General features: G+C 34.4%; 1 protein-coding gene across 1 annotated transcript in view; it reads left to right on the top strand.

Moving 5' to 3' along the window:
- The window catches only part of LOC131927863 (centrosomal protein of 112 kDa), a 35,371-nt gene extending 19,482 nt beyond the window's left edge, over nt 1-15,889 (top strand). Inside the window, exons 7-30 of the mRNA XM_059283736.1 lie at nt 159-255; nt 658-695; nt 1,598-1,664; nt 1,867-1,916; nt 2,043-2,129; nt 2,451-2,550; nt 3,060-3,178; nt 3,588-3,731; nt 4,041-4,195; nt 4,429-4,525; nt 4,806-4,898; nt 4,987-5,046; nt 5,164-5,243; nt 5,660-5,795; nt 6,468-6,575; nt 6,870-7,052; nt 8,184-8,327; nt 8,517-8,603; nt 8,830-8,892; nt 9,045-9,097; nt 9,544-9,640; nt 9,910-9,999; nt 10,451-10,516; nt 14,688-15,889. Of these exons, the coding sequence (XP_059139719.1) occupies nt 159-255; nt 658-695; nt 1,598-1,664; nt 1,867-1,916; nt 2,043-2,129; nt 2,451-2,550; nt 3,060-3,178; nt 3,588-3,731; nt 4,041-4,195; nt 4,429-4,525; nt 4,806-4,898; nt 4,987-5,046; nt 5,164-5,243; nt 5,660-5,795; nt 6,468-6,575; nt 6,870-7,052; nt 8,184-8,327; nt 8,517-8,603; nt 8,830-8,892; nt 9,045-9,097; nt 9,544-9,640; nt 9,910-9,999; nt 10,451-10,516; nt 14,688-14,834 (2,361 nt within the window). The 3' untranslated portion in view covers nt 14,835-15,889. The remainder of the gene's footprint in view (nt 1-158; nt 256-657; nt 696-1,597; nt 1,665-1,866; nt 1,917-2,042; nt 2,130-2,450; nt 2,551-3,059; nt 3,179-3,587; nt 3,732-4,040; nt 4,196-4,428; nt 4,526-4,805; nt 4,899-4,986; nt 5,047-5,163; nt 5,244-5,659; nt 5,796-6,467; nt 6,576-6,869; nt 7,053-8,183; nt 8,328-8,516; nt 8,604-8,829; nt 8,893-9,044; nt 9,098-9,543; nt 9,641-9,909; nt 10,000-10,450; nt 10,517-14,687) is intronic.
- The last annotated feature ends 505 nt before the right edge of the window (nt 15,890-16,394 follow it).

Genomic DNA, 16,394 nt, shown 5'->3' with positions numbered 1-16,394 from the left:
CCCTGCTGTTTTCTCTATTAAGTAATAATAAGTTTTATTTTTAATTGTGCTTTAGATTTTGTTCTATGCTACTTATAGTTTTGTTCAAATGTGTAACATGAGCTTTAGATTTTAACCTGTTGAGTTTTGTTGCCATGAAGATTGTAATATGTGTGTAGGATGACATGAGCCTTGAAATGAAATCCAGTCCTTCACCACACCACAGAAGGCGCCACCACTCCCCCGCAGCGGAGAGGGAGAAGAGAATCTTACCAGGTCAGCTAGGGCCTGTCTGAGCTCTCTCTCATACAGTAGTAGAAGTACATAGTCAACATAATCTGGTACTTTTCTACAAGCTCTTGGTCAATCATCAGTGATGAAAACTAATAGTGCATTGAAATTATAATATTGATAATAATAATTATGATACATAAACAAAATATGGATCTACTAAAAATTAAAACAAATGCTGCTTCAAATTTTATCTTCCCTTCATAATTTTATAACTTCATAGTGTCCCTAAAATATTTAACAGAAAATGGTGCAGGCTACCATATATTATGTTGCTGTGTCCTTTCTTTTTCATCTTTATTTAATCTAGTCACACTACAAATATACCTTATAAGAATTTAAAATGTGATCAGCATATAAGCTGCTAATGTTCACAATTTAAAACAGATGTCAGATCTAAAGAAACAAGGGACAGACAAAAGGATGTAAGTTGGGTATATTAAATATCAGCAGTCATATATTTTACCCTATCATAATTTTGTAAATTATGTTACTTGATTTTATTATTTGAATTTCACTAACACTGTACTAACATATTTTTTGCTCTGGCATATTTTCCTTCCTATATAATATTAATTATGACCATAAAATAATATATACCTCTATGCCTAAAAATATATTATATTTTCTTGAATTTTATCTGCTCATATTTCCTTCTTCCCCTGGCTGTTGGGTTACTATGTTTTTCCTTTTATTTTTATAATTTAATTTCATAACTTAAATTTAATTAAATAGTTTTAAAAGCAAAATCTATTCAAATTAAGTTCATATTTATGCAATTCTATAAATCTTAATTATAAAGATTTGTAACAAAAATTGTAATGGTATTTATATTTTACTAAAACAACATTATTGACACATTCCTCATTTAACCTTTGTAGATAAACGCTAAAGCAAATTCTTTCACTTAAAATAATATTGATAGCACATATCTATGTAATTTACAATTATAAAGTAGTTCAGTATTTACAGTACAAAAATTCCAGTATAAGTTACAGTATAAGCATATATATTTTTTTCCCACTCTTAATCTAAACACAAAAGAGCCTTCCATTTTATCTACACTAACATAATTATCTGCTGATTCATAGCTTTATTCAAAGTAGCTGAATTTTTATTTTTAATTGTAAAGCAGTAGTGTGAAAAATATTTTTTTTGTTCAGCAACATTAAATAATTTAAATATCTGTCATAAATGAAAATTTTAAATGATATCAGAGTTTTATGATAACATGTATAACATTTTAAATTTGTCAGTCTTCTATTCTTAACTACACAGTACCACACATGACTATTTGTAGCTATTCTTTATTACACTCTCATTACAGGAGAGTGCCACTGACATTGATTGGACCAAACACCAGTCTGGCATTTCTAGTTACTCTCTACCCAAAGGTAATATTTAACCATATCATCACTGATAGCAATACTTTTTATTTTTATGAGCTATTTGTCAATAGTGGAACCAGATTTTTTACTCTCCCCCCCCCCCCCACCCATCCCTCTCCATGCAATTGTAAAATTTTAATATTATGTTATGTTTTTATGTAATTCACTGAGCAGTCCTATTGAAAATTCTTAATTTTTGTTTAAAAAGGAACAACATTCTACGAGGACTCAACAATTCAAAAACCAGCAGACAGAGAGGTAAAAACTAAAAAACAAATCTATATTTATAGCAATAAATTTAAGAGTGAATTATTTATTGTATTAGCATAAAAGATTTTTAACATTATTTTAAACCAAACTTCATGCAAATCATGTTTACTTCAGGTTATTGCTAGAACTAAAATGATTGAGGCAAAATTCCACGAAGAGAAGTTAAAATTACAACAGAAACATGATGCAGCTGTACAGAAGGTGGGTTGTTGGATTTGTAATTTGTTGGCAATTTTTTGGGCATCCTAAACTTTTTGGCCACTTTAAAGTTTTGTTTATCACCAATGTTATGGGATTTAAAAAGTTTAGTGTATTAGAAATTTATGGCAACTTTAAAGTTTTATGGATCACGTGTTATAGTGTCAAATCTACATCTAAAAAATCAAATTAAGAATAAAATCTACAGTAAACAAAGCTAATTTGTATCACTTTACACTACATGTATCTGTGTTGACAAAACAGTATTCTGTAAATATCCAGTTTTATATTGAAGTCATGTAGTTCACTTTTTATTCTGGCCAGATACTTGATCGCAAGAATGCTGAAATAGAAGATGTAAAAAATCAGTCTAAAGTGAAAACAAAAGAATTGGAAGAGATGAATGCTAAGCTAGATAGGAAGGGTGAGAAAAATATTCCCTAACTTGTACAGCTTAATCATGCAGTCATCGTTTTAATCAAACAGCTATAGTTTTAATCAAACAGCTATAGTTATTCATTAAGCTAGAGCTTCATTCATATAATTTTCCAGCCATGACATATCAGTTTAGTATAGCTTGTTTAGTATAGCTGGTGTTACCAGAGCACATCACTTTCTATTGCTTGATAGCCATGTAACTTAACATGAACACATACGATGGTGTGGTACAACTGCTAACCTGAAAATCTCAAGTTCAGATCCCTCTCTGACTTGTATCTATCTCTAGGCATAGTGGTGACCACACTATCCCTTCATATATGAGGTCAAAGAAACAGGTAAACTCTACTCCACCTGCCCCATGTAACATCAGATTCGAAAAGGCAACTTTAACATGAACCCAGTGTCTCACGTAACTTTAGTCTGTTACAGCTAAGCAAGCAGTGCCATTTTGTGAATGCACCAAGATAACTTCCATTTTTGACATTTTTTCAGTACAAACTTTGATGAAAGAGGCAGAGTTTATCAGACAAACAAAGGACAAACAAATCTCAGACCTAAAAAAGAGGGAAGAGGAAACAAACGAAATGAGGAAAAATGATTATGAGAAACGAGTAAGTGGCTACATTTTGGATGATGTCTGGTGGGAATCTTTTAAAACCTTTATCTAAAAGCTCAGCTACATAAAAGTGTTAAAAACGCTTTTCTCAGGGATTTATGGCCTTCAAGTTTATGGCATCAGAAAAGCCATAAATTAACAAACTCTTTATGTAAGTGTGTTGCTTTGCTGCAGACTGATCACCATTATTGACTTTCCATAGACTTATTATCACTTTAACATCTATTAGGCACAAGAGAAAAAAAAAGTCGTTTTATATTATACATTTTTTTTTAAAAAGAAAAAAAAACATCCTTTAAAAATATGTTATTAAAAATATTATTGTTTTTTTTAAATCTCCATTGTGACAGTTATAAGAAGGTGTAAAAGATTTTTGCATACTGATCCTGTATTGTGCATTGCAGTTGCATGAAGTGTTGGCAGAATTTGAACAAGAAAAGTTTGAGTTACAAAAACAGCACACACAGAACATACAAGACATCCTAGACGACACAAATGACAGGCTGCAGAGAATGGAGACAGAGTACAGCAGCCAAGCAACCACAACGGTATGGACAGCAAATTGGGGCTGTTAACTTTCTGGTTACTTATGTGCTTGACCACTTGAGCACTCAGTTTCATTGGCTAGATGTCAGAATTATAAGTTCATTGAACAAGTGATTTTTTTTTTGTTTAAACTAAGTTCACTTCAATTATTCCTTTGTGGCCCCTTGGGAGCAAAGGGCTGCAAAAAACTATGTTGCTAGACTTTAATATTTAAAAATTTGTGATTTTATGATAGATATTAATCATAAAATTTACTGATTTTACAATAGACTTAAATGATAAAACGGGATTTTTTTTTCTTGAACCTCCAGACAAATTTAATCAAAGAACTTGAATCTAGAGTCCAGCACTTGATGACTGAAGTGGACAGTACATTGAATCAGAGGTCGGCACTGGAGAAAGAGAAAAATGAGGCCATTTCTAAATATGAGAGATTAGTCATTGAACATGACAAAATGTGTGAAAGGTATTGTATTATTTGCAGAATATCTTTTTCTTATTTATCATTGGAAGTGTCATGTCTTCAGCACCAGATGTCACCATACACCATATCAAACAGATCTACAAAATAATTGTTGTAACACAATAAGGAAATTCAGTAACAGATAAACTAACACTTCTGTTCAAATCTTGCATATACAATTAAACTATTGTCTTAACTGTTTTTGTTTCATAAAAACATGTCGTCATTTCTCTTAGACATACTCAACTGGAGCATGAATTCAGGAATCTGAAGATCAAAACAGAAGCTAGTCTAGAATATCTGAAGCAAGAACATTCTATGTCAGCGACTAAGGTAAAAACAGTCCTGTCTAGAACATGTAAAAAAAAAAAGACCATTCTTTGGCTGCCAGTAAGGTAAAAACAGAGGCTAAGAATACCTAAAACAACAATATTCTATGGCAACTGGGCAGCTAAAGCAACAAAAAAAAACAGTATACATCTAAGACAGATTATATTATATGCTAAAAACAATCTTTGAGTCAAATCTAACTCCATGGGAGTGTTTATAGTTATTTTATGTGTGCAGCTGTAGTGAAATATCAAGATTTTGAGAACTGAATGTATATTTACAGGCAGCAGATACAATAGAGGGCCTTGAAGAGAAAATTGACCAATTAAAGAAATCACTTAAAGACAATGAGGAACATCGGCAGAGGCAAATCAGGGTAGGTATTGGAGGTGTTCTAGATTTAGTTTATATCACATTTCACATAAAATTTATATTTGATTTAACGTTAAATTTAATTCTTATAGGAAATGGAACAAAACCACCAACAAGACAAAATGCATTTAGAATTTCTCCATGAGAAGCAGGTGAGGAAGGAAAAAAACTAATTTTAATTGGAAAAAAAAATTAATTAAAAATGTTCAACAACCGGTATATGTGTCAAATATTGAAAGCACTGTCACAATATGTTTCTTAATGTTAAGGTCCGCAATATAAAAAAAGAAATGGAGCAGTTGGAAGCAGATAGTAACAAGAAAGCTCAGAAACTGGAGCAACAAATCAAGTAGGATTCAGTTTACTTCTTTCTCTATCTTAGTAAATTAAGTAGGATTTAGTTTACTCCCCACTCCATCATGTTTTCTCATCTGTTAATCTTTTAGATATGTTTATATATTTTTCAAGTTTAATATATGTTAGATTAATTGTAAATATTTTATGATTGTATTTTATTGTTGATAGGTATACATTATTGGTGATAGACCACTCTATTGACTAAGTTTAATAAATGTTTTGTTAATATTAAATATTTTAAATTTGTATTATTTGTTGATAAGGTTGACAGAAGTGGTGATATTCCACCCTATTGACATAGCAAGCATTTAATCCTTTATTAAAATTGTGAATGATAATTCAGATTTATTTAAGTTAATGTTAAAAAATGAATAAAATTAAGTCTGTATTTGAATACCTGTTGCATAGGGAGAGAGAGGAGGAAGTAAAGAAATTGAAAGAACAAAAACAGCAGCAGAGTTTACAGGCAGAGCAGGCGCTAGAGGACTTCAAGGCCCAGGTGGAGAGGAACCAGGCCCGCATTTATGACGAGATGAAACAACAGGTGCTTTGTGGTTTCTTTTACTGTTTGTTGAACTTCTCTCCTATGGTTAGGTTAAGGCAGGGGTCTCCAAACTTTTCAGTCCGAGGGCCGCTTTAACTATCAAATTTCAGTTCGGGGGCCAGTTTCTTTCAGGCACGTCTTTTATTTTTGTGGACAAAGTTCCTCAGCCATCACCAACCAACGATTTTCCCTTGGACAAAAAGATCTCCGCGGGCCGGATGAGAGGACTTTGCGGGCCGTATTCGGCCCGCGGGCCGTAGTTTGGAGACCCCTGGGTTAAGGTAATAGTAGGTGCATCATAATATAACATAGTTGACTGTACTTCCCCCCTGAGTTAGCGTTAAGGGTACAATAAGTGCTCTATTTTACTCAATAATTTATTCCCGTTAGCTTTCCCATACTTATCTAAAGATACCTTTTATTACTAGTTAATTGAACAAGTTTTTATTTTTTTAAATCCAATAACATTGGATTTTGGAAACTTCCTCTACAGAGCACACTGCTTTACTGAATTTTAAATAACTTTTTGTTGTTTTTAACTAGTAAAATGTAACTTTTGTTGTTTTTAACTAGTAAAATGTAACTTTTGTTGTTTAACTGCAAGTATAATGTAACTTTTGTTGTTTACCTACAAGTAAAATGTAACTTTATATGTAAATTTTATCAAACTAGATGCAACAGGTAGAGACTGATCTCCTCAAGTCAAAACAAGCAAGGGAAAAACAGGCCAAGGAATTTTCTAGACAAATAGAAGAGGAGAATCATAGACATCAACATGAGGCTCGTTTTTTTTCCCTCATTTATGATTTGACAGTCCAATACAAAAATACTTTTTAAAACATTTCATTTTTTCTTTTCTTTAGATGATTATGTTAAACTAGGAAAACTATTATTTGGTTTTGAGATCACAACTGCCGTGTTATATTTATGGTACATTGATTTTAGCAAGGTTATAAAATTTTGATTAGGTTCCAGAACGCTGTTATTTGGTTTTGAGATCACTGCTGCTATTATATTGATGGTACATTGATTTCAGGGTAAAGAAATAGTTCTAAAGTTTTGATTTGGTTTCAGATGGCTGAGCTCAAGGTGTCAGCCGAGGGAGAAAAGTCCCAGTTGATGCGGGAATTTCACATGCAGAAGGAGTTCACTCTGAGCGAGCATGAGAAAGATTTGGAGGGTCTGAAGGAAATTCACCAGGCGGAGATGCTGGCACTGGAAGCTCGCCTCAAGGAGAACAAGGATAGGGCGGAGAAGGTGAGGAGCTTTCTTACTGGTTGCCTGATGGTGTCAGGATTATGTTGGTGTTTGTGGAAAATACATATTTCATTATTTTTGTCATCCACTTGTTGTGTGTTGGTTTGCTGCTTTTTGTGTGGTAATCTGCCACATGTTTTGTGGGTGGTCATCCATATATTGTGTGGGTGGTCATCCATATGTTGTGTGGGTGGTCATCCACATGTTGTGTGGGTGGTCATCCATATGTTGTGTGGGTGGTCATCCATATATTGTGTGGTAGTCTGCCACATGTTTTGTGGGTGGTCATCCATATGTTGTGTGGATGGTCATCCATATATGTGGATGGTCATTCACATGTTGTGTGGGTGGTCATCCATATATTGTATGGGTGGTCATCCATATGTGGTGTGGAATGTTATCTGTATAGTGTATCCATATGTCATGTAAGTGGTCATTCACATGTTGTGTGGGTGGTCATCCATATGTTGTGTGGGTGGTCATCCATATGTTGTGTGGGTGGTCATCCATATATTGTGTGGTAGTCTGCCACATGTTTTGTGGGTGGTCATCCATATGTTGTGTGGATGGTCATCCATATATGTGGGTGGTCATTCACATGTTGTGTGGGTGGTCATCCATATATTGTATGGGTGGTCATCCATATGTGGTGTGGATGGTTATCTGTATAGTGTATCCATATGTAATGTAAGTGGTCATTCTCATATTGTGTGGGTGGTCATCCATATATTTTGTGGGGGTCATCCACATGTGTGGATGGTCATCCATATATTGTGTGGTGGTCATTCACATGTTGTGTGGGTGGTCATTCACATGTTGTGTGGATGATCATCCATATATTGTGTGGTGGTCATCCATTGTTGTGTGGTTGGTCATGCACATGTTGTGTGGGTGTTATCCATGTGTCGTTTAGGTCGTCATCTGCTTGTTGTGTGTCGGTGATCATCCGAAATGTTATTTGGGCTGTTGTCTACATGTGTATGCTGTTTTAGCTATTGACAGCTTTATGTTGGTGATGTAGTCTATTAATTATGTGCGGTTGTCTAGAACTTTAATGAGCTGTTACTTCTAAATATGACCTTAGCCAAGTTGTGTAATCAGAATGTAAACATGAAACCCATTCATCCCCAGACACTGTATGACAATGAGAGACAGATCAGAGAGCTGAGAGAAGAACTGGTCCAGGCCAACCAACTCCGTAAACAGCAGCTGGTGGAGCTGGGCTTGTTGAGGGAGGAGGAGAAACAGAAGATGCACAGGGATCAGGAGGCTGAGGTCAGCAGAATTTTTATTAGTACTCTTTGATTTTAATTATTGACAAGAAACTTAATCAGATCACTAGTCAGAGAGCAAAAAGAAGAAATTTTTTCAGTGTCTAGCTGTCTCTTATGTGGGCAGCAGAATGTTAGCTGTTTCATCTCAGAGCAACAGAAAATGGCTAAACAATGTTTTTTAATGTTTTAGCTGTCGCGTCTGAGGGCAACCATGGAACAGCAGAAGATTGAGCTGCAGAGAATTCACGGTTCAGAAATGGAAAGAGTCCTTGAAAAGGTTGGACCTGCTTAAAGATTTTAAAAAAAACTAAAAAAATGCTTAAAACCAAAGATTAACCTTTGTTTAAAATGATAATTAATTTTTAAAGAGTATTTTTAGTTTAATTTTTGTTAATTTTGGTTTTAAACTTCTCTAATGTCATGTCACACGTAGTTGCATAGATTATTTTTTAAGAACAAAATTTTCAGGAAATCATTAAAAAAAATTTTTTTTAAATCAACAGACAAATGAACGTTTAAAATTCCTAGAAAAAGATTCAGCTGATAGAATAAAGCAATCTGCTGAGGTAAGAAACAGATTTTCTCCTGCCATTTGCTGCTCATCTGTTCTAGTGGTTATTTCTGTATGTAAGATGTAGAGCAGTTTTGTATTGTTTGCTTAAATTCCTTTTATGTCTAGAGTGGCCACCTTAATCTGTCAACCTGTTTATTCTTTCAGGAAATTCACCAGTTACAGGTCACTGTAACTCAGCTTAAAGGAGATTTACAGAGGTTATATTTTTACAATTCCTAAATAGAAATAACGGAAAACAAAATGAATATTTTAAACTTAAATATAACAAACTTTAAAATGCACTTAATTGCTAATAAACATAAATCTTCTTTAGTTTTGATTTTGAATTTATGAAATAGCAGTTGTTAAGATATCTTATCCATACCTTTTAGCTACCAGTATCTTTTATATTTCAATGTTATAGCTAACAAAATGTATGTTTATCTTCTTTTTAGTCTGTTTAAAAGCTTATTTTTGTTAAGGTTTTGTTTTACGTTTTTTTTTATTAAACTAGACCCATGTCTAATGTACTTACAAATGTAATACTAAATGTGTTTTAATTATGTGAATATTTAACATCTTTTTTATAAACTAGACATATGTTAAATGTATTTATTAACGATGGACTGAATGAGCTTGAATTCTGTGAATATTGTTTCTTTAGGTCACAAGAAATGAGTGACAAGATGCTGGTTGATATCAAACACAGGACTGAGGAAGAAAAGCAAAACTTACGCAAACAATATTCCCAGAACTTTACGGTTAGTACATACAACAAACATCTGTTTTTAAACTTTACTGACAATACCTATAACATTTCAGGCACTGTTCTAAAACTTAACTGTTAATATCTACAATTTAAACATCCATTTAGAATTGTAGTGTTTACCTTTGTTATAAGCAACTTTTGAAATATTATTCATAATTGTGGCCTTATGTAAATCGTTTTCTATTTGATTCTGTGTAAGTTTTTAGATTTCATCTAGTTTAGAACTTGACCTGTTTGTGTTACTCCAATGTTTTTCACCAGACTATTCAGCGAGAACTGGAGGAGCAACGGAATCGCACCAGACATGCTGAGAAGCTGCTACAGAAAAAAGAATCTGATCTTGAGGACAAGGTGAAACCCTAGAATTTTTTATTCTTTTTTTTTCCAGTCTTTAAGTTATGTACGTGTAAGAAGTCTACTCAGATATTAGTAAAGAAAAAGATTCCACTTTAGACCTAGCGGGCAGATGAAGTAGAGTTCAAATGTTTCTTGACCTTGGCACATGAAGGGATGGTGTGGTCAGCACTATTCCCAGTCGTCTTTACTTTCCCCAACTAAGTCAGGTACCCAGGAGAGCTAAGTGGATTCAGGGACTTTCTACAATCACAAGTCCGAACCGATATACAAACTCTAGACCTTTGGGCTAGCAGCCAAATGCTGTACCATTCAACCTCACAATCCCACCTTAGGGACTATAGAGCTACAAGTTGTCAACTTGAGCAAAAGTATGACTATTGCAAAGTTGAATAAAAATGTTAAGAAAAATAAAGTCTAAAATTCTACTCCACATAATACATTTCAGATAACACAACTTAAACTTCAGTTTGAGGAGAAAATCCGAGGGTTGATTCCATCTGATGTCAAACAGGTATTTCAATTATTTTTTTTTGTCTGGTGCTATTTTTATTGAAACTTCATTATAAGTCATGTAAAATTTCACACCCCCCACATATTTTATTAGTCAGAAAACTAAAATTTACCTTTCTGTTTCAAATTCAACCATTCAACCACATGATCATTTGTGTTTGCTATGATAGCTATTGTTTTGTCAGTAATAGTTGATGGTTGGTACTGAAATAACAAAATTGGATGTAATGTTTTATTTCAATGCCAAAGTTAGCTGTGTGGAATGTAGGGACTTGGAATCCTGTCTGGCTTAAACTTTCTGTCTTTACAAGGGCCATGTTCTGTACCTGTGTCTAACCTTGGCATTGAAAAAACAAACCAAAACAAACATAATTTTATTCTACCAATTTTGATATCTGGTCAATAACCTTGGACATACCCCCATAATATCATAGTCCCCCCCCCTCCCCTGCGACATAATGTCCCCTATGGCTATTTGTTTTGTCAGTAGACAACCTCAGATGTTATTTAACCTATGTAGAAGACAACCATTCTTGTCTGACCAGCATCCACCATAGATGTTGTTATTTAACCTATGTAGAAGACAACCATTCTTGTCTGACCAGCATCCACCATAGATGTTGTTATTTAACCTATGTAGAAGGCAACTAGTCATATCTGACCAGCATCCACCATAGATGTTGTTATTTAACCTATGTAGAAGACAACCATTCTTGTCTGACCAGCATCCACCATAGATGTTGTTATTTAACCTATGTAGAAGACAACCATTCTTGTCTGACCAGCATCCACTATAGATGTTGTTATTTAACCTATGTAGAAGACAACCATTCTTGTCTGACCAGCATCCACTATAGATGTTGTTATTTAACCTATGTAGAAGACAACCATTCTTGTCTGACCAGCATCCACTATAGATGTTGTTATTTAACCTATGTAGAAGGCAACTAGTCATATCTGACCAGCATCCACTATAGATGTTGTTATTTAACCTATGTAGAAGACAACCATTCTTGTCTGACCAGCATCCACTATAGATGTTGTTATTTAACCTATGTAGAAGGCAACTAGTCATATCTGACCAGCATCCACTATAGATGTTGTTATTTAACCTATGTAGAAGACAACCATTCTTGTCTGACCAGCATCCACCATAGATGTTGTTATTTAACCTATGTAGAAGACAACCATTCTTGTCTGACCAGCATCCACCATAGATGTTGTTATTTAACCTATGTAGAAGGCAACTAGTCATATCTGACCAGCATCCACTATAGATGTTGTTATTTAACCTATGTAGAAGACAACCATTCTTGTCTGACCAGCATCCACCATAGATGTTGTTATTTAACCTATGTAGAAGGCAACTAGTCATATCTGACCAGCATCCACTATAGATGTTGTTATTTAACCTATGTAGAAGACAACTAGTCATATCTGACCAGCATCCACCATAGATGTTGTTATTTAACCTATGTAGAAGGCAACTAGTCATATCTGACCAGCATCCACTATAGATGTTGTTATTTAACCTATGTAGAAGACAACCATTCTTGTCTGACCAGCATCCACTATAGATGTTGTTATTTAACCTATGTAGAAGACAACCATTCTTGTCTGACCAGCATCCACCATAGATGTTGTTATTTAACCTATGTAGAAGACAACCATTCTTGTCTGACCAGCATCCACCATAGATGTTGTTATTTAACCTATGTAGAAGGCAACTAGTCATATCTGACCAGCATCCACTATAGATGTTGTTATTTAACCTATGTAGAAGACAACCATTCTTGTCTGACCAGCATCCACCATAGATGTTGTTATTTAACCTATGTAGAAGGCAACTAGTCATATCTGACCAGCATCCACTATAGATGTTGTTATTTAACCTATGTAGAAGACAACCATTCTTGTCTGACCAGCATCCACCATAGATGTTGTTATTTAACCTATGTAGAAGGCAACTAGTCATATCTGACCAGCATCCACTATAGATGTTGTTATTTAACCTATGTAGAAGACAACCATTCTTGTCTGACCAGCATCCACCATAGATGTTGTTATTTAACCTATGTAGAAGACAACCATTCTTGTCTGACCAGCATCCACCATAGATGTTGTTATTTAACCTATGTAGAAGGCAACTAGTCATATCTGACCAGCATCCACTATAGATGTTGTTATTTAACCTATGTAGAAGACAACCATTCTTGTCTGACCAGCATCCACCATAGATGTTGTTATTTAACCTATGTAGAAGACAACCATTCTTGTCTGACCAGCATCCACCATAGATGTTGTTATTTAACCTATGTAGAAGGCAACTAGTCATATCTGACCAGCATCCACTATAGATGTTGTTATTTAACCTATGTAGAAGACAACCATTCTTGTCTGACCAGCATCCACCATAGATGTTGTTATTTAACCTATGTAGAAGACAACCATTCTTGTCTGACCAGCATCCACCATAGATGTTGTTATTTAACCTATGTAGAAGGCAACTAGTCATATCTGACCAGCATCCACTATAGATGTTGTTATTTAACCTATGTAGAAGACAACCATTCTTGTCTGACCAGCATCCACCATAGATGTTGTTATTTAACCTATGTAGAAGGCAACTAGTCATATCTGACCAGCATCCACTATAGATGTTGTTATTTAACCTATGTAGAAGACAACCATTCTTGTCTGACCAGCATCCACCATAGATGTTGTTATTTAACCTATGTAGAAGGCAACTAGTCATATCTGACCAGCATCCACTATAGATGTTGTTATTTAACCTATGTAGAAGACAACCATTCTTGTCTGACCAGCATCCACCATAGATGTTGTTATTTAACCTATGTAGAAGGCAACTAGTCATATCTGACCAGCATCCACTATAGATGTTGTTATTTAACCTATGTAGAAGACAACCATTCTTGTCTGACCAGCATCCACCATAGATGTTGTTATTTAACCTATGTAGAAGACAACCATTCTTGTCTGACCAGCATCCACCATAGATGTTGTTATTTAACCTATGTAGAAGGCAACTAGTCATATCTGACCAGCATCCACTATAGATGTTGTTATTTAACCTATGTAGAAGACAACCATTCTTGTCTGACCAGCATCCACCATAGATGTTGTTATTTAACCTATGTAGAAGGCAACTAGTCATATCTGACCAGCATCCACTATAGATGTTGTTATTTAACCTATGTAGAAGACAACCATTCTTGTCTGACCAGCATCCACTATAGATGTTGTTATTTAACCTATGTAGAAGACAACCATTCTTGTCTGACCAGCATCCACCATAGATGTTGTTATTTAACCTATGTAGAAGACAACCATTCTTGTCTGACCAGCATCCACCATAGATGTTGTTATTTAACCTATGTAGAAGGCAACTAGTCATATCTGACCAGCATCCACTATAGATGTTGTTATTTAACCTATGTAGAAGACAACCATTCTTGTCTGACCAGCATCCACCATAGATGTTGTTATTTAACCTATGTAGAAGGCAACTAGTCATATCTGACCAGCATCCACTATAGATGTTGTTATTTAACCTATGTAGAAGACAACCATTCTTGTCTGACCAGCATCCACCATAGATGTTGTTATTTAACCTATGTAGAAGGCAACTAGTCATATCTGACCAGCATCCACTATAGATGTTGTTATTTAACCTATGTAGAAGACAACCATTCTTGTCTGACCAGCATCCACCATAGATGTTGTTATTTAACCTATGTAGAAGGCAACTAGTCATATCTGACCAGCATCCACTATAGATGTTGTTATTTAACCTATGTAGAAGACAACCATTCTTGTCTGACCAGCATCCACCATAGATGTTGTTATTTAACCTATGTAGAAGGCAACTAGTCATATCTGACCAGCATCCACTATAGATGTTGTTATTTAACCTATGTAGAAGACAACCATTCTTGTCTGACCAGCATCCACCATAGATGTTGTTATTTAACCTATGTAGAAGGCAACTAGTCATATCTGACCAGCATCCACTATAGATGTTGTTATTTAACCTATGTAGAAGACAACCATTCTTGTCTGACCAGCATCCACCATAGATGTTATTTAACCTATGCAGAAGACAACTATTCTTGTCTGACCAGCGTCCACATTAGACATGATTCTACTTACAGGAGCTGGAAGACACAATAGCCTCACTCAAGTCCCAGGTCAACTCCCTACAGCTCAGGGCGGCCATGTTGCAGGAGGAGCTGGACGGCCACGCCAAACATGGCCATTTCGGACCCACCTCCAGTTCACCAATCAAATCAGCTGGATGACACAGCGACACAGGTGAAGTGTTAACACCTGTTGGCCAGTAACTACTCTAGTTGTTGTCACGTGATCAGTTGGTACCTACCCTCTGCATGCAGAGATGTAATTAGGTTAAAACTTGTTAAAGCTTGACTCATAAAACTTGTTAAACCTCGACTCATATATGCAAATGCTGTGCCTAGTTAAGATTGGCTACAAGTATCCATATTGATTGTCTACAAGATAATAAGCCTAATTGTTTTAAACATAAGAACCCACTCATGTCAGATGTTTTACCTACCTATTGGTTTAATATTATTTGTGTTTAAAAGCCAAAATTAGACTTTGTGTTAATACTTTTAATTATGGACATAAATAAGAGAGCAAAAAACTTTCCATTGTATATACTTTTATCAAAGCCAAAATATTTTTACTTTGGCTACATATTTAAAAATGTTTAAGTTATATTGTGTGTCAAAAATGTAATTGTGTATGTATTTAATGTTGAGAAAGTAAACAATAATGTACCCGTACTTAAAAATGGTTTTATATATTGCCTATTTAATGTTAACAAATTAAGCCTAAAGTAAAATGTATTTTAAAACAATTGCTTTCTAAAGCCTATTTAATATTTAATGTTAAATTAAGCCTTTTAAAAGTACTTCTTACAAAATAGTTTTATGTATTTTATATTTACAAAGCTAAAAAGATATGTACTCACTGTAGGCACTATAAAAGTGGTTACAAAACAACTGACAGTTTGTTTATTTTATTTCAATTTTAATGTTGTTTTACTTGAATTATTGGATAATGATGTTTTTATTCAAAGAAATTGTGTTTTTGGTTGTACTATGTTGGTCAGTTTTTAAACAATAATTGTGTGAATAGATTATTTAACTAGCTTTGCATGACTTCCCAGGATAACACTCAGGCACTTTTGTCTATTAGACAAAGGGTTTTCTTCCAAGTCTCTCCCTCAACTCTAGAACAATTATTTGGTACATATTAATTAGCAGACTTAATATAACTGCATCCATTTTAAGAAAAAAATTTTTTTGAATGATTTGAATAATATAATAATTGTTTTGACTTTTGATTTTGTATCTATATTTAAACTGAATTAAAACATATGTAATAAGATTGCAAGTTTTTAATAGTCTCTATTGTATGTGTATATTATGTGAAGTTTTCATTATAAATATGTGCCTGATGTGTTTGTTATAGAATTGTGTAGTCCCTATTGTGTGGTGTGTTTGTCATAGAGTTGTGTTGTAGTCCCTATTGTGTGGTGTGTTTGTCATAGAGTTGTGTTGTAGTCCCTATTGTGTGGTGTGTTTGTCATAGAGTTGTGTTGTAGTCCCTATTGTGTGGTGTGTTTGTCATAGAATTGTGGCGATTCATTGTTCAACTTGCATGTTTTTTGAAGATTCATGGGTTTGCAAAATATAAAGGGAATTAATGCTTTCTTATAAAGTTCTCTTTTCGAACCCATCAAAGCTGGGTGGACTCAAGGATGTTCTACAGACTTGAAACTGGATTCGAATCCATGTTTGCAGTTTGGCGATTCTACCTCTAGGCCACGCAGT

Source organism: Physella acuta, unplaced genomic scaffold (assembly GCF_028476545.2).
Source record: "Physella acuta isolate Inbredline_101_S28 unplaced genomic scaffold, ASM2847654v3 ptg001441l, whole genome shotgun sequence".
Taxonomy (NCBI): domain Eukaryota; kingdom Metazoa; phylum Mollusca; class Gastropoda; family Physidae; genus Physella; species Physella acuta.
This window is presented reverse-complemented; position numbering and strand designations above follow the sequence as displayed.